The 18586-nt window shown below is 46.4% G+C and overlaps 1 protein-coding gene across 2 annotated transcripts in view; it reads right to left on the reverse strand.

Moving 5' to 3' along the window:
• Nucleotides 1-18586, reverse strand: part of SYVN1 (synoviolin 1) — a 267012-nt gene that overhangs the window by 138485 nt on the left and 109941 nt on the right. For both annotated transcript variants that reach the window (XM_086938027.1, XM_086938028.1), the window contains exons 8-11: nt 10786-10885; nt 9198-9263; nt 8204-8320; nt 7360-7505 (exon numbers count right to left, since the gene is read on the reverse strand). In XM_086938027.1, coding sequence (XP_086794153.1) covers nt 7360-7505; nt 8204-8320; nt 9198-9263; nt 10786-10885 — 429 coding nt within the window. The remainder of the gene's footprint in view (nt 1-7359; nt 7506-8203; nt 8321-9197; nt 9264-10785; nt 10886-18586) is intronic.

Here is an 18586-nt window from a genome sequence, read left to right on the forward strand (position 1 = left end):
AGACACTTGTTGCTCACCGGGTGGACATCGATGTGAGGATATTTCGAGTTGCACACGGGACATCTTTTGAACAGGCTCCGTTCCATGATGGTTCGTCGATAAGGCCTCTGGCGTCGACCGGGCCTTCAGTGCCGAAAAGCCACGCGGCTCCTATGGATGTCCGGCTCGGGAACTGAGCTGGAACAGAACTGGGCACCGATCGCAAGACAATACCGACGATAAACTAAAGGCCTTTTGGCCAAAAGAAATTTTATATCGATTCAGAACTTGAGTGAACCAATATGCATCCGAACCCAATGGCGGAAAAAAACAATCTGGGGATGGAGTCGATGCCCATGCGCACTGTAGTCCAGGGGAGGAGCCACCTATCTTGTGATACTTCGAAGACCCTTCCAGGACAACAATGTGCGATCATTCGGACCCAACACTAGGCGGCGATCTATGCACAGATATGAATTCAGCAGCCCACATGCCTCAAACTTGTTAATTGGTACACCCAAATGGCAAGTACTTGTACACCCTTGTAAGGCCCTAGTATATGGTACCAGTGGCACCCAGGGCAGGAATATAAAAAGGGGGTACCAGGGCTGCAGCATAAATTGTGCCACCCTGAGTAACCAGAGTAAATTTGAAACCTGCAGGTCTTCCATGTAGCCCTGCACAAGAAGCTTGCAGACTCGAGTTTGAACCTGCACACACACGCTGCATTTGATATATGTCAGTCACCCCTAAGGTAGGCATCCTATAGCCCAGGAGGCAGGGTGCAGTATATTATATGTGTGAGAGTATATGTGCAAGCATATACCGCCCTGTGGTAGCATTTAAATGAAAATGCTACTTACCCAGTATGCATCTGTTCTTGGCGTATAGAGCTGTAGATTCATATTCTTTAGCACAGATGCCATCTGGTGTGGGGCTCAGATGTTTTCACTTTGTTTTTCTTCGAAGAAGTCTTTGTAGTCACGAGGTAGAAGACTCCTTTTGGTGATAGGGCGCATGGGCATCGACTCCATTAGATTGTTTTGCTGTAAGGGTGATGGAGTTAGTAAGTGTAGAAAGTGATGTTCATGTATAGTGTATCTAATTAAGATAATACTGCAACAGGTAAAGGTACCATGCATATGAATCTACAGCTCTATATGCCAAGAACAGATGCATACTGGATAAGTAGCATTTTCCATTCGAGCCATATGAGCTGTAGATCATATGAGTTCGCATAGACTATATAGAAGTGATTTCATAAGCAGTGGCTAACCTGTATCTGTTGCAGTCTGAAATAGTGTTCTTAAAACAGCCTGGCCCACATTAGCTTTTTGTTTTGCTAACACATCTACATAATAGTGCTTTGTGAATGTGTGTGGCGTAGACCATGTTATGTTATGTTAATTTCGGTTTATATGGCGCCAAATCACTGACAGGTCTCTTAGCGCTTGCTTTGGGAACCCGTCCTGGCTTTCCCTGCGAGATAACCCCTACTGGGCATCCCCAAGGTGAAGACCAGGCATCCCATCGCGGTGGGGCCGTAGTGGAGATTAAGCAAGCTATTGGCCAGAGTTGCAGAGCGTGAACCCATGATTCGAGTAGGCACAGAGGCGAGAATTATCGAGTCCGTGGACATTTGAGCTCAAGACCCTGCCGCCTCGGGAATTGAACCCTGGTCCTGGGCCTGACCTCTGCATCAGGGTCTACCTCCTCTAACCAGTGAGCCACACTTCTCACTGGGGTTGCAGCTTAGCAAATGTCATCTATGGGTATGTTCCCCAAGAAAGACATGGAAGCCTCTATTTTGCATGTAAAATGTGGTTTAGGGGGAACTATTAAGGTGCGTTTAGCTTTGAGGTAGCATATCTGTATGCACTTGACTATCCAGCGTGCAATACCTGCTTTTGAAAAGGGGTTGCCTTTATGTGGTGGTGAGAAAGCACCAAAGAGTTGTTTTGTTTTCCTAAAAGGTTTGGTTATTTCAATGTAATAAAGTATTGCGCTTTTTACATCTAAAGTGTGAAGAGCACGTTCTGCTACGGAGTCAGGTTGAGGAAGGAAGATGGGTAACTCAACGGACTGGTTGAGATGAAAAGCAGAAACGACTTTAGGGTAAAAAAATGTGGGTAAGTCCTAAAAACTACTTTATTTTGGTGACTTTGTAAAAATAGTTCTTCTATTGAGATCGCCAACTCGTCTAAGAGATATGATAGCTATACGGAAGGCTACTTTCCAGGTTAGAAACAGTAATTCACATCTGTGTATAGGCTCAAATGGTGGGCCCATGAGTCTTGTAAGGGCTATATTAAGATTCCACACGGGAGAAGGTGGAAGACTAGGAGGAATGATTCTTTTGAGTCTTTCCATAAAGGCTTTGATAGCGGGTACTCAAAACAAAGATAATTGTTGTCTGTTTTGTAGGTAAGCCGCTATAGCAGCAAGATGTAATAGTTTTGACGTATGTGCTAAGTTAGCACGTTGTAGGTGTAACAGATAGCAAATGATGTTTTAAGTTGAGGCATCTAACGGATTGATTTGGTTTTTAGTACAATAAATGGCAAATAGTTTCCATTTTGCTGCATAGCATGCTCTTGTGGTAGGACGTCTAGCCTCTTTAATGACGTTCATGCAGTCTTATGGGAGGTTATAATTGCCAAATTGTAAGACTTCAGGTGCCAGATTGCAAGGTTAAGTTGACTGGGATCTTGAGGTCTTCTCTCCATGGTTCTGAGTGAGAAGCTTGGGGGAGAGGTATTGCTTTTGATGAGGAACTATTGATAGTTTTCACAGGGTTGTGGAACCATGGTTGTCGAGTCCATGTGGGAGCAAATAGGATCATTGTGGGGGATTGTTGAGTGAGCTTCCGAACTACTAATGGAATTAGCGGGAGAGGTGGAAAAGCGTTAGCAAATTTTCCTGACCAATTTATCCATAGCAGATTGCCTTTGGACAATGGGTGTAGATACCTGGACACAAAATTTGTGCATTTTGTGTGGCGAACAGATCTATTTCTGGGTAGCCCCACATTTGGAAGAATGGGAGGAGTACTTGGGGATGTAGTTCCCATTCGTGGATCTGTTGTCTTTGACGACAGAGTAGATCTGAAACCTGATTGTCTACTCCTGGGAGATGTGGTGCAAGGAGGTATATGTTTTGAGGAATGGCCCACCTCCAAATACTTTGAGCTAGGCATGAAAGTTGTAGAAAGTGTGTCCCTCCCTGTTTTTGTATGTAGTACATTACAGTCATGTTGTCTGTACGAACTAGGACAGCTTTGCCTACTAGATGTGTCTGAAAAGCTTTCAGTGCTAGAAAAACTGCAAGCAGCTCCAGATGGTTTATGTGGAGCTGTTTTTGTTGTAGAGTCCACATGCTCTGAATGGTATGTGTCTGAAGATAAGCTCCTCAGCCAGTGAGGGATAGGTCTGCTGTTAGCACTATCTGTGGAACCGGATCGATGAATGGCCGCCCTTTGGAAAGGTTTTGTGTATTCCACCACTGCAGAGAGCTGCCATCCATCAACACCAGATAATTTAAATGACCATGAGGCTGGTTTCACTGACGTACTAAGCATTCCTGTAGGGGACTCATTTGGAGTCTTGTGTAAGGAACAATTAAAATGCAAGACACCATCATTCCGATTAACTGCATAAACACTTGGGCTGGTAGTGAGTGTTGCGGTTGAAATTGTGATATTAGTGGTTGCATGTTGCATATTGTGACTGGGTTTGGGTACACTAGAGCCTTGCAGGAGACTACTGTAGCTCCTAGATAGGCTTGCGTGTTGGAGGGTTGCAGATGAGACTCCGTGAGGTTAACAGTGAAACCCAAGTTGTGATGTAGTTAAACTGTTTTCACAGTGTGGTGTAGGCAGCTGTGTTGCGACTTGGCTTTTATTAGCCAGTCGTCTAAGTAAGGGAAGAAATGAATGTGTTGTCTTCTTAAATGAGATGCTACTACTGCTAAGCACTTGGTGAATACTCTTGGTGCTGTAGTGACCATAAATGGGAGAACTTTTAATTGGTAGTGTTGTCCGTCCACCACGAACCGGAGATATTTCCTGTGAGCCGGGTGAATGGTAACATGAAAATAGGTGTGCTTTAAATCTACAGTGGAAAGAAAGTCGCCTTGCGGAAGCAATGGGAGCACCTGTTGTAGGGTGACCATGTGGAAGTGGTACGATTGAATGTAGAGGTTTAGCTGTCGGAGGTCCAGTAAAGGCCAGAGAGAGCCGTCCTTCTTGGTTAAAGTATAGGGAGTACACTCCTGTTCCATGGTGATGTAAGGGGACTGGTCCTATTGCATGTTTGTCTAAGAGAGATAGGATCTCTTGTTTTAACAGGGTGAGATGTTCTGGTTACGTTGCCCACTCTCTGGGAAGGATTTTTGGAAGAGTGCTGGTAAGTTCCAGGCAATAACCATTTTGGTTAATTTGCATCACCCACTTGTCTGTGGTGATGGAATTCCAGACAGGTAGGAACTGTGAGAGCCGTCCCTTGACGAGAGTGGAATGGTCGGGGTAGTGGGGGGTAAGTCACTTTGTTGGCAGGGGAAGTGCGGGTGGATTTGCCTCTCCCTCTGCCCTTGTTATTGTTCCCTCTGTAACCTCACCAAAATTGCCTCAGGAGGGAGTAGATTGGTTGTTCCCTTTGTAAGAGGAGGAGGGATTTTTTGATGAAATGTTTTTTGAGCCAACCCTGTAGATGGAGCGACAAAAGGAGCCCCTGCTAGAAGGTAATTGTAGGGCTCCCATGGATTTTGCAGTGTCAGTATCTTTCTTCATTTTCTCTAATGAAGTATCCACTGTTGGCCCGAAAAGATGTTCTTTATCGAATAGCTGATTAAGTAAGGAGGATTGCACCTCCTGCTTGAATCCAGAGATTCGAAGCCAAGCGTGTCTCCTGAGGAGTATGCAGCATCTAGGGCGCATTTTATGGAACTATTTGTGATAAACTTCTTTTCCTGAATGAGGTTGTTAGCTTTGTCCTCCTGTTCTTCTGGCAAATGCTGTAGAAGTTTTTTTAATTCATCATAATGTGCCCTGCGTGTCAATAGAGTTTTCGCATTGGCAATACACCACGAGTTGGCAGCCTGGGAAGCTACCCTTTGGCCCGATGCATCGATAAGCTTTGACTCCTTATCAGGAGGAGGAGCGTCACCAGTTATTTGAGAGTTAGCTCTCTTGCAGGCATTAGACACAACAAGAGAGTCTAGTGGTAACTGACCTCTTATGTATACAGGGTCTGAAGGAGCAGCCTTGTATTTTTATCTACCCGAGGTGTTAGTATTCGGGCTCTAACTGAATCCTTACATACCTTGTTTGTATGTTTAAACATGCCTTTTAGCATGGGTAGAATGTTAATAGACCTTTGGGAATGAGTAAATGTTTCTACAAGAAAATCCTCTTCTAGAGGGTTACTATGTAGTTCCACCCCGTGATATTGGGCAGCCCTGTTGATGAGTTGTGCAAAGCCAACATTGTCATTAGGTGGGGAAGGCCTAGAGGGATATAGATCTGGGTCATTAGGTATATCTGGATCCTTATCGTAATCATTCCTTGGGTCAGTGTTGTGTGGTAAGCCTGTGTCTTGTGGGATCTGATGATCATTGTCCCCAATGGCGTCCCCATCATCAAAAATTGTCATCCTGGGAGTCTGTTGACATTGGAGGTGGTGAATTTGATGGAGTGATGTTTGGAATAGGAGGAGATGGAGGGAGAAGAGTTGGTACCCATGTCTCTTTTTTTGCTTAAGAGGTATAGGGGCCTCTTGTGGGAGGTCCAACTTCCGTTTCTTGGGAAGAGTAGCCATAAGGTGTCCAGTATTGGGATCAATACTGAGTTTTTTCTTTTATGGATCCAGAGGTGGTTCTTCAGATGGAAGTTCTTTGGAAGGAGTCTCTGTCCCTTTTGGAGTGAATTTCGGCATTTAAGATTTTGGTTCAGAGTCTTTGGATGCTGAGTGTTTGGGATCTAGTTCTTTAGTTTTAGCCAGTTTAGGCTGTGTAGTCTTCGGAGTGGTTTGTTTTGGGTCCAAACTTTTCGGTACGGAGGTTGTCTGCTCCGAGCTTTTAGATGTGGAGCATTTCGGCTCCGAGGATTTCGGCTTGGATGACTCCTTTGGCTTGGAGGGTTTCGGCTCAGAGGCTTTCGGTGCTGAAGATGTCCTCTGTACCGACGACATGGGAGGAGTCCCATGTTTGTCCTTATGTTTCGGTGCCAAAGGTGTTGGTACGGCACCAGATCGGATCGGCTCGAGCCCAAGCCGGAAGGCCTGTGTTTGTGTTTCATAGTCGGGCTGGAGGGTGGGGCTTTCCATTAGGTTCAGTGGGCAACTGGGGGTCTGTACTCACGGTCCGTTGAGCCGGAGTGACCCTGAGGTCTTCTTTCAGGTCAGACTCTACTTCGGACACAGAGACCAGTTCTTCTTCTTCGGCTTCTGCAGCAGGACTGTGTTGCGTTTCGTCACCAAAAGATGGCTGGTATGGAGCCAGAGCCGCTGCCGCGTTGCATCTCGTGGCGTCGAGCCCGACGATTACGGATGGTCTTTTTCGATTGGAATGATCGACACGCTTCGCAGGATGGTTCTTCGTGTTCCGTTGATAGGCACAGGTTGCAGACCTTGTGCAGGTCATGCGTGGAAGTTTAGCATGACACCCGGGACATAGTTTGAATGAAGTCCATTCCATCGACTGCTGGCGTGGTCGGCACAGGTATGCTTGATGGGCTGCCTCGAAATTTCCCAATTGAAGGTTTCACAGTTTGGACAATACGCAATGAATGGGAAAACGCGATCGAAGACAATAACGTTGAGGATTGCGCTTCAAAGGGTTTCAAGAACAATACCAAACGGCAGCAATACACATCCGAACCAGATGGCGGAAAAAAAAAAATCTAAGGATGGAGTTGATGCCCATTCGCATGATCACCAAAAGGAGGAGTCATCTACCTTGTGACTACAAAGACTTCTTCAAAGAAAAACAAAGTGCAAACATCCGAGCCCAACACCATCTATGCTAAAGCTTATGATCTAAAGCTCATATGCTTCGAACATATATTCTACCATAAGTGGCTGTTGGTCCATAAGAGAATATGGGCAGACTTTCTCATATATCTCATCATTTTATAATGGTGGCAGTGTTAATACATAGGGACAGCAGCACAAACTGGGCAATACCATGGTCTGTTATGATTGTTCATCACTGGGTGCCCACACTGAAGGGCCATGGTGCAGCTCCATCAGGTATTAACAGAGGCATTAACGGGCACCAGCACTTCAAGTTCTAATGTGCAGTACCATTAAATATGGTGCTGTATAGCCAGCCATTTGCACTACTTTTCTACAAATATAAAAACAAAATGTGGTGGTTTCTACTCACAATGTGGTGCCTGGGGTATCGGTGGCTGTGGAGCTTGCTCCTGCTGCTCCGGCGCTTGCTGGGATTGGGCAGGGACAGTAGCATGGAGGACATCCATGCGGCAGGTGGGGCAAGTTTGCTGACGCTGGAACCAAGAGCGTAGGCAGCTGAAAAGAGATTAGAAAATATCAGTTTTCTAACCAAGTCTTCTACCTACAAGTGGGCATGACCAACTTGAGAGTAGCACTGCAAACGTTTCACCCATCAATGGATTAAACTGAAATGAGAGAACTACCACATTTCCACAGGATTCATCAGCCTATGGAGGAGACTGACAAAAGAGCAAATGTTTCCCCTCTGACAGCAAGACTTCTCTTGCAGCTCTGTAAAACCTGTTAATTTCTGATCCAAATCCTGCAATGTTTTCACACCTGCCTGTGTAGGCCTCATGTCCAATTTGCTTTCCAACACAATTTTATATGTGATCTCTGAACTTAACTCCCCTTCTCTCTCTGAATGGCGGCAGCCATCCTTCGTGCCTTGTCAATTTCTAGCTCCCATGACACTATCTAGCTTCCCCTGCACCTTTGCTTCATGATAGTCACAGCCACAAAGACTTCTTCACCGAAGCTACAAGTATATTTGAGCCATGCTGCTCCTGCTCTGAGCTGGATGACTGCCCATCTGCATCTACACCAATTCTTTAAATGTAATAGTTCAATGAGCATGTGGGTTAATCACCCTTTGCCTAGAGAGTCCCCAACATGCAGTACACCAACAACCTTTAGTAGACATGTTCAGTAAGTTGAAAAAAAGTTCAGTACACAAGGCCTGTGCCTGTGGAAGCAAGGCAAAGTCAGCTCACCTGGTATGGAATATGTGGCTGCACGGTAGACGCTTAGCCCCTGTTATCATCTCATCTCGACAGATGATGCAGATGTTGTCCACTGCCTGAAGCTCCTCCGGAGTGGCATCGGGGTACCTAAGAGGAATTGAAATGTAGAACAAAACCATAAACTGGAGAAGTAAAGCAAACTGATTAATCTTCAGAATACAGTGAAAGACGTTCTAACAAGTAAAGATGCATGGAAAATCATCTCCTCCTACAGGAAAGGAGATTCTGTGACCAACATATCAGGAGACAGTATAATAAGATGTAACATTCCAATAGGGAAGAAGCTCTAGAAATGTTGAGAACTGTTCTTGCCTATGGATCAGCCTTGTGAATAGGGCATTTCAGTGTCCAACAGCTTTTTGGGAATGGAAATAGTGGAGATAAGATAATCATACTTTTACATTCTTGAACCTATTTGATATTGCTCAGCATTTACTACTAAACTCCGCTTTCTGGAGCACTGCTCCTTTTCAAACAATCCTTAACCTCGTTCTGGAAAGTTCACCTACACAAGTGTAAGGAAATCAATCTGTATGTTTATCAATCCCTTTGCACAATTTACAAGTAGCCTCTCTTAGTGCACGTTGGTAACTCACGGTGATTATCTGTACAATTTGCAGGTAAAAGCACAAGGGACAAAAGAAGAAATAGGTGGGCAAGATCTAGGTTTTTGAATCTGTGTGAACACATCTCTGCCTGCCTGTACACAAGGGTCTGCAAGCACACATGGGAAGAAATACCCATTAGATGATATAGAACTCAAAGCCATTGATAACAAGTGTGAAGTGCAGGCAGAGAGCTTATGTTTATGACCGCCAGAACTACAGTCAACATGTAAATCAAGGGGAAACTGCCAACATTTGCCTACAGTAAATAAAAAAAGTTTTACTAGCAAAGACAAATCCATCGAAAAACTTTTTTGCAGCTCAAAGAGCGTCTATTAAGGGCACAAATTGCTACTCACAGGGTGTTCATGTTACGTATGGCTCGCCTTGACATAATTGCATCCGTCACAGCTTTCTTAAACTGCCTGCAGACAGAAAAAAAAACATGCACATGGGTCTCTTTACTGCTTAAGACAAGCTTTCTTCTGAGCATCCCTTGCATGTGATATTTTGGAGTAACTTTTGAAAGGTCAAAGTTGCTTTTTAATTGTGGATGGTTGCACAGCTTTGCAGACTATGAAAAAATAGTATGGTTCTCATCAACAAGTCTTTTTGACTGCAAAATACCGGTGTGTACATACTTAATAGATTCAACAGTAACTTGTGTTATACTACCTTTTTTAGGAATTCATTTTATCACAATTAAAATGCATCTTGAAAGCTAAGGAATACCTTTTATTAATGAAGTTAATATTGGACACTAAAAAGATGCACACAGAGCTGGTGATCTGAAAAAGCTGAGTTGTGTTGACCCGACACTTTGCCAGTATTGGATATGGGGCTATCGCATATTGTTATGAACAGCACACTGCGTTCCTTTCTTGTTAGCATAATTCCAGGATCTCTGCTGCTTTTTCCTAAAACTGTTGTGTAACCATTTTCTTAGTACTGTGAAAAACATGGTTTTGTTATCCATTTGGAATGATATATGACAAAAACTAAACAGCTTACTCTTTTAGCAACTCTATTTTAGCCATTGAGGTAAACAAATTACAGTGGTATAAGTGCACATGTAGCTTACCAAAGTCATCAGTTTTTCAGGCATCTTCTTTTCCTTTTTTCTTATTTAACAACCACCTGCAGTGGTTTTGATTTTAACTTTACTATAAAGCATCAATTAAAAACGGAGTACACTGTGTAAAAGTACTCTGTGCATATGGATTGATTCCTTTGACACACACTTTGTAAGTAAAAGCTTGGTTAGAGTCTACAGCATAAACCCCTTAACATCCTTGTCCAGATATCTGCAGAATGGCCTGAATACTATATATACACAAATGTATCACTATCACACCAGCACTGTTTCCATGTCTGTAGTAGTCAGAAGAGAATGCTATGGTCCAGAGTGAAACATGTATGTCAGAATATGTATGGCTGTTGGACAATCTCCAATGCTTATTTTTCTCTCTACCACCAGAGTCCGTTAGGTAAGGGATCTAGACTCTCCTAATGAGAGAAACTGGAAGGTTGAGAACTGGCCACTAAGGCCTGATTCCGGCTGCATTCAATAAATCATGTATTTAGGACCAGTTCCGCCAACACCCCTGGAATGTGGAACATCAACCCTATAGCCATTCAAAAAGAAGCACAAGACTCATCTCTTCAAGGAACACCATTTCCCTAAGAAACAGGAACGCACATATCTCTTTGTAAATGACAACGAGTCATAGCCCTAGGTCGAGCCCTTGTAGGCGCTCTGTTATATAGCTATGGTTGTGCTAGACAAATACCATTTCATACATATACAAATACCTATTGTGCCCTTCCTTATGTCCATGTCAGAGAAAACAATTTAGAAAAACACATTTGCAGCTAACAATGTAGCCTGATATTCATCACTATTTTGAAATGAGATAGCAGGAAATCCTAAGCTGGATTACTTCTTACCTCATCGCTAGGTACATTGGCCTGATGGCAAAAAGAGGGAAGGTATGAACTTTAATCATGATGGTCATGAATGCCATATACAGCAGCACTTTTATAAACCCTGTTGGTAGAAACAAAGAGGAGGAGATCAGCATAGAAGAAACGAAAAAACGACCCTGTTACTTTCATCAATAGTGCTAGTATGCAGAAAGGTTTACATAATACAATGCAAGTCGTTAGCGTTGAGGAAGAGGGTCTTAGAGTAACCAGTAAAACCTAAAACGAGGGGGAAAAGTGGAAAACAATGTTACTTACCCATAGCAGCAGCAGTTTTGCATTGACAGAGCAATTCTACTAACTAAAGCAAACCCAGTTGGGAAGATATAACTCAGGAGTACTGCTGTAGTTCGAAACACTTGTGTACTGAGAAGGAAGTCTCATATGGTTGGCAAAAACCATACCATGTGTTAATGGTTGAGTAAGTAGAAGAAATTATCATAAGAGCCAAAGAGGTTTTTCTTTTTTTTATGTTGTGCCAGCAAGTCAAAGGCAAACTTAATAGAAAAAAAAACAGTCCATTTCATGCTATCAGTTGAGGGATAGCCATGACCTGCCTGCTTAGCACACTCTGAGATACACAAAGCTACTCAGTGAAAGTCTAGACTTTGGACTTTAATGTGTGAAAAATCTCAATAGACCCATTAAATACCTGCAAGCCAGTCTCATTGACTGGCCTATGGTAGTACAGAGAAACATTTAGATCTGGAGAGTAGTAAAGTACTTTTGTTGTCTGGACAGAAGACTGCATCTGAATTACCAACTCTTTGCAAGCATCCAAGTAACTTGATAAGCCCAAGAAGACTTCCCAGTACATTGTGTACCATCAGATCATAGCACGTGACTTACAGATGTGAAACACACTTCCTTTATAAATGAATTACGGGTATTTGGATCAGAAAACAAGTCTTTAAATGGCCCATAGTTACCAAAGGAGAGGGTGTGAAGCTGACATCTACTTTAGTGTATTGAAGTTAATTTTGCCTCAACTGCTGGGCTCTGAAACAGCATGATTTGGTTTAAACGTACTAGAGGCTTGGAAGAGAGAGCAAAGAACAGTGCACTGCATGTCCTGAGGGGAATGAGAGCCAAACAGACTGTAAATGTGTACTTGGAAATGTATTGCAGTACATGCTAGAATAATGAGAGGAAGGGGCCTGCGTCGACGACCGGAATGGAGCATTTGAGGAGCGCGTCGAAAATCACGCAATGGAAAACAATACCGTTTAGGTCTAAGATTGTTTTGTGCGTCGAAAAGGTTTGAAGAATATGGTACCGAAAAGGGAGTGCAGAATTTACATCCGAACCCGATGGCAGAAAAAAAAAATCTGAAGATGGAGTCGATGCCCATGCGCACTATCGTCCAAGGGAGGAGTCACCTATCTCATGACCACAAAAGACTTCGAAGACAACAAAGTGCAAGCATCCGAGCCCAACACCAGATGGCGATCTATGCAAAGTGTACTATCTGCAGCTCACATGCCTCGAACATAACATTCTTGCCTCTGCTCGTTGTTACCATCCAAAATCCTTTAAAAACAACTGAAGAAGCTACCATAGCCGCGGCTGCAGGGTCATAAAAATGCATCAGAAGGACTTATTTCATCAAAATTAAACTCTATTTTGGGTAATCGCAGGGTTATATCATCAACCCACGTGACTTCTGCAAATGGTATACGCACTTAGATTTCAATACCGGTTTTGCAAATTGCAGACAGTACTGAGGATCATCTGGGATTGGAGTAAAATAAAACCATAAGGGTAATTTGCAATACCCATAACAAAAATGCATCTCTTGTGAAATAGAGGGATCATACAAATTAAGATTTTCAAGTAAATGATAATTTCCATTTATTGTTATAAGGAGCATTGTGTAAGTAACACAACCACACTTACTGAACCTTCTGAATATGAAGTATAATGCCTTTCATAAAATCAAATATTGCCTACTTAATCTGCAGATTCTAATAGGAAACTAAAAACGGATTGCTGTCAAAACAGCACAGATTCCCTTACTTAATCATATTCTCAAAGGGCTGGGTGAGACTGGCATCAGAACAATACAACATGATTAAACTGAAGCACTTGCACATTTCTGCTGCATTGATCTTGGTCCTCACTCAGTTCAAAGCGGATATGAAATCCTGGTTTGGCTGTTCCGGTCCAAGACATTGGTAGGATCCGTACTTTTATGAAAAATCCCTTCCTTACTGCAGGGCCCCTTGGAAGTGTGAGCAATTGCTGAACCAGCCCATTTGCTGAACAGCAAAACGTAAAGCTGCTGCGAAGATGACAAGGCCCTTTACGTGTGGCATATTCTTGAACTGTAATTACTGAACGATAAGAGCAGAATCACTTCCAAGACTGCATCCTCAATGCAAAAGGCTCTAAGAGCAGCGCCCCTTTACAGGATAACCACACAAATATACTGTTAAATGGTTTATCTTGAACATTTCATTTTCTTGAAGTGAGAAAATCATCTAAAACCACGTTTAAAAATTACAAACTGTAAACAATGAGACAGATGCTGCTGAAAAGTTAAAAATATAAATCTTGAGGCTTTGAGTATGGTGCACTATCATTATGCAAGCCATTTCAGGGGCTTGAGGACTCTCTCAGACGTATTTTCTTCTTAATTCTGAAGGAAGATGTACTTTGTAGACTTAACAACCTCCATTGGGCCACAGGCCTCACAAGTAGCCTTTTACCATCACTGCTTTGCTCGAAGCAAGAGTCATATCATGTTATAGTTCCCTTTTCATGACCCAGTCTCATTTGAAACCATTGTCTCACTAGGGTCCAATGTTTGAAGCCTGGGTTAACATGAACATGGTTAACCTCACGCGCGTACAATCTGGTGTTTTTTTTTTATCTAGATACCATGATCCGACTGGTCGAAGTACATTAAATCTTATTAACATGAGCTTACAAATAAATTCTTGAGCTAGTGCAGCTGCATGACTTTCCTAAAGTTTTATCTTTAGGTCTTATGGAATGCACTTTTGCCATTTGTAGACTTAGCCACGTTCTCAGCAGTGAGGGCACCAGAGTACATCCAAAGTCCTTGGTAAAAGCATTCAGCTTTGGACTTCTTCCACCAACATCGATGATAAAAACCAGCACTTTATAAGTGCAATTATACAAGAAGCATTACCTCCTCGTTAGTCTTCCTCGCCACATGACTAACAAACTGAGCTTTAGCTCCACACCAGAACCCAAAAAGTCAGCCCCCCATCCCTTCCCAATATGGCCGACCCATTACACCCTGCCCTCTATAAGAGGCGGGCCGCCCCAACCCATCAGCCGTTTTGTTTTTAGTTCTGCGCACGTCTCTCCAGATGCGTCAGGTACGTGGGTCTCGGGTTGGAAGTTCTGCTCTAGCGGACCCTAGGATCTTGGGCCCAGTTTCCACCACCCCCCCTGGTGTGTCCTGGCCGGTTAGGCTCTGCTCCAGCAGGCCAAGGGTTTACAGGGAGGAGTGGGGGGAGTGGCCGGGTACGGATTGGGTTGAATGTCGGTGCTCTGCCGTGCCTCCGCTCGTTGGGCTCCCTGTATGGCCAGTCCTTTTGTGTTGTCCCTTTGCTGTGCCTAGTTTGTCGCCGCCCGCCTGCCCCTGGAGGCGTTGCGGCGGGCGACGGCAGTGCTACGTGGCCTGAAGATCGCACACACGCCTGCCGGCCCATCGAGGCGTTGCGGCGGGCGGCGGCAGTTCTACGGCGCCTTCTGCCTAATGTTGGACATTGAGGTGTTCCCTAGGCTGGGAACCCATTGAACAGTCTGCTGCTTATGTTATGTATGCCCCACTCTTTATTTGCCCGCATCCCCATTGGGGTCGGCGGGCGACGGCTGTGCTGCTCTAGGTTCCCCGCTCGCTCAAACTGCCTTGCGCTTTCCAACCCTCGCACATGTCTGGAGCCCGCCGCGGCGTTCTGTGCTTCCGAATGATATTGGCAGTATTCCTTGCTGCTCGGTATCGCTCCGGCTTCCAGTGGCGGGTGTAGGTGTGGTTTTCCGCGCTTCCTGGTGTGTTTAACTTGCCGCCGGGACAGTGGGCGAAAAGTCTTTCCTGATGTACGCTTTGGTGTTCTTTGGTGCAGGGGGAAGCACCGGTAGGGGCAGATTCCGGTCCCTGAGGCTCCGGCAGCGGCTCTGTCCGTTCATTCCGTCGGGGGCGGATTCCGGCCGGCAGTGTCTGCTGCCTTGGTTCAGCTCGATGGGTGTTGGGGTCTTTCTTTCCCCTCATTCATCCTCGCATGGCCCACAACAGGTGTCTGATGCAGAGGGGGTAGATGGGGCTCTCCGGGGGCACTATGGGCTGAGTCTCCCGTTCCTCTGGCTGACTGCGTGCGGCTTCTGGGGATGGGTCCTTGGTGTGGGTCCATTCTTTAGGGAGATTTTTTTCATACTCTTGTCTGTGCAGGGTGCATTTCCGTGTTGTCGCTTACAGCTCGTAGCCTTCACTATTCCGTGGACTTACACGAGCAGGCGCGCAGCATGGTTCTCCCGCAGCGTCATTTACTCCCTCGTTTACAGCTAACCTGTAGGTGTGGGCATGTGATGTTGGAGGCTCTCGTTTTAGCTCCTTTTGAACAGCTCTTATACTGCTGTCTCGTTTCAGTCCTGTCCTACTCAGTTTTTGGGTCCTGGTGTCCCATTGTTATGAGGCGGGTGCAACGTTCTCTGGGTGAGTGTTGTACTATTGCCTTGTGGGGTCTCAGTCTCTGACTTGGTCTGTGTTTGCCTGGCTGCTTCTGTCAGCTTGTGGTTGTTTTTTTCCCCATTTGGGCGCGTTGGTGTTCCCTTTTCTGCCTGGTTTTCCCGGGCCTGCTTATGTGCTCTGTGCGTATGGTTAGTTGTGGGGATGTGGCCTTTTGGCAGGCGCTGTCGCCCCCAATGGTAGCCAGTGCAATGTCTCGACATAGACGCTTCACATCCTGTGATTCTGGCGGCGTTGTTGGCTGTTTGGCCCAAACTCCTTCTTCCCTTCTGGGCCTTGGACCCGAGGTCTTTCCGTCCTGTGCTGCTGTTCCCGCCTGCTCTCATTGGGGGTGCAGGGTCTGACCTGGTTGGTCCCTAGTTGGACGTCCTCCTGGGGGTTCCGGGGGCTGCTGGCGGCTGCGGCGGGCTGCTTTGACACCGGTCCTTCTTTCTCTCGGCTGCTTCTGTGGTCTCTGTGTGGGCTTTTGCATCAGCTTCAGCTCTTTTGGGCTTGCCCCCTCCTCTCTGGGACCGGGACCGTGACCGTGGTGCCCCTTTTTCTCATCCGGACTTTTGGCTTTACGTAGGCTGCTTTGCCTTTTGTCCGTGTCCTGCTTCTCCTTGGCTCTTGGGTGTTGGGGCTCTGTTGGGGGTAGTTGGTGGCCTCTGTGGCAGTTCTGTGTGTTCCGCCGTGCCGTTCTGTTGTCTATCTTTACGGTTTCCCGGGTTCTCCTCTGGTCGTGCCTGTTCTGGTGGGGTCTTGGGGGTCTTCCTGTTCCTCCAGCCTCCTTGGTTTTTCCCCTGGCTCCCTGGCTGTGGGTCGGGGTCCTCCTCTGAGTGTGTCTGGCGTCCCTGTGCATTGTCCTTCTCTTGGGTGCTTGTCCCTTCCAGTGGTCCTCCGCTGTGGTTGGACTGTCCTGTGTTCTGGTTCGTGCTCGTCTTCACCCGTTCCTATGAGTGTTCCTTCACTGGTCGCGCTCTCGGTTCCGTTCTGCCGTTGGTTATGTCTCCACGGTTTTCGGTTCGGTCAGAGTTGGTGGTGTAAGTTCTCTTCCCTTTCCTTCTAGTCACGGGTCGGGCATGCAACCGTTCTTTCGCCCTGTCTGCGGGTGCGAGCTGCGGTCTTCCTTTTCTCATGTGCCCCTTCTGGGTGGGGCTGGGCGGCATGATTGGATTTCCGGTCGGTGCTCGGTCATCGTTCCCCCTGCTCGCGGGTTTCCTGTCTGGTCTGTTGGCACCTGCCTCATCCTCCGAGGGGTTGCTGTTGGCCCCTTTGGTTTTTCGGCGCGGTTGTGCTGTCCTTCACTGGGTCATTTTTTGTTCCGGTTCCATTTTGTGTCCCCGGTGGTGGCTCTGTTTGCCTTCTCATCCAGGCTCACAGTTTTGCGCCATCCTCTGATCCTTGTGCTTACGGGGGTCTGGGCTTGTCTGGCCAGGATGGGGTGTTTGTCCTGTGAACTGTTGGTGGTGCTCACCTGAGTGCCTCTCCTTTGTCTTATGCTGCTGCGGTTGTCTCCTGCCACTGTATCGTGGTTTCCCACGCTGGTGTCTGTTCGTATGGTGCTTTTGCTTGTCAGGGTATGCTGGGTTCTCCCGATTCTCCTTCCCCAGTCTGGGCCCTGCGATTCCTGTGCGGATTTTTACATCCTTTACGCCCTGGCTGTGTTGTCTATGTTTGGGGTTGTTTCGCCCGGCTCTTCGGTCCTCCTGCCTTGGGTGTTTTCTGGCTGTGGCCTTTCCTCCCTCTTCGCCCCTGTTCCTGCCGGCTCTTGGTTGTTTGGCTTGGTCGGTCCTGCTTGTTTGCTGGCTGTGTGGCCACCTGGGTGCTCGCTTCGGCGGCTCGCTTCCTTCTTGTGGATCGTTCCTGGGTCGGTTTGCTTGGTCCGTGAGCGGGGCAGTCGCGCTCTTCGATGGGTGGCTGTGGCGTAGTGGTTTAGATGTTTTGCTCACACTAAGGGTGCTGTGTTCGGTTCCGTTGATCCCGTGGTTACAGTATTCCTCTATGTGTCTTCTTCCGCTATGAGGGCTTGGGATTGGCCTTCGCCTTGGGCCTGGTCCCTTCCGCTCTTCGGGTGGCCTGGTGGGTTTTCTGCTTTTTGCTGTTGGCTGGTTGGGTTCCCTTGGTGGCCGGGTTTCTTAGGTGTCATTTCCAGCGCCTTCCTGGGGCTGTTTTGCCTTGTGCCTGCCTGGGTTCTCCTCCTTGGTGTTGCGCTCCCTTCCGGGGGGTCTCTTGTGCGCCTGGAGTCTGTGTCTCACCTGTTTCTTTCCTTGTGGATGGAGACTTTCGTGGTTTTGCTTGTTCGGTTGGCGGGCTGGGTTTCTTTTGCTCCCCTTTCCATTCTTGCTGCTCCTTCCAGTCTGTTTGATTGAGTCTGGTTCCGCTGCCCCGTTCCCCTGGGGTTTTCAGCTCTCTCGGGGTTGGTGGTCCACAGTGCACTGTTGCTGTTTTTCTGTCGGACTTCATCTCCTTCCTGCTGTGACTTTTTTGTTGGGTCGCTGTGGTGGGGATGCCCTCTGTTTCTTCGGTTCCTGTATGGGCTTTTGCTACCCTCTCACTTTTGGCTGTCCATTGGACAGTCCTAGTGTGTTTGGTCCGGCTTGCTGCTTTCTGTTCTGGGGCCTGTTTGCTGTTGTTTATGGCTCTGTGCGGTCTTGTTCTGTGCTTTCTCTGTCCTCCTTCGTCCTTTGGTTGGGCATATTTTCTGCCGGCACTTCATGTCTCGGGGTTCTGGGTTTTTGGTCTTTCTGTCTCGGTCTGGTTCTTCCTGCTTGTGGTTGCCTCTCTCTTGAGTAGTTGTTCCACTCGTCTGGTCTGTTGGGTTTGGCCTTTTTGGTGGGCATCCCATTCTTGGCCGTTAGTTTCTTGTGAGTTTTCATGAAGCCACTTGGCTTTGGTATGTGCTCACTTTGTTAGTCATGTGGCGAGGAAGACTAGCAAGGAGGTAATGCCTCGGTTACTTACCGGTAATCTTTATTACTCCGAGTATAGTCTTCCTTGCCACACGAGTACCCATCTCTCCTTCCCTCCCTGTCTGGCTATCGGCTTCATGTTTGTTCTTGGTAGAGT

Source organism: Lissotriton vulgaris, chromosome 9 (genome assembly GCF_964263255.1).
Source record: "Lissotriton vulgaris chromosome 9, aLisVul1.2, whole genome shotgun sequence".
Taxonomy (NCBI): Eukaryota; Metazoa; Chordata; class Amphibia; order Caudata; family Salamandridae; genus Lissotriton; species Lissotriton vulgaris.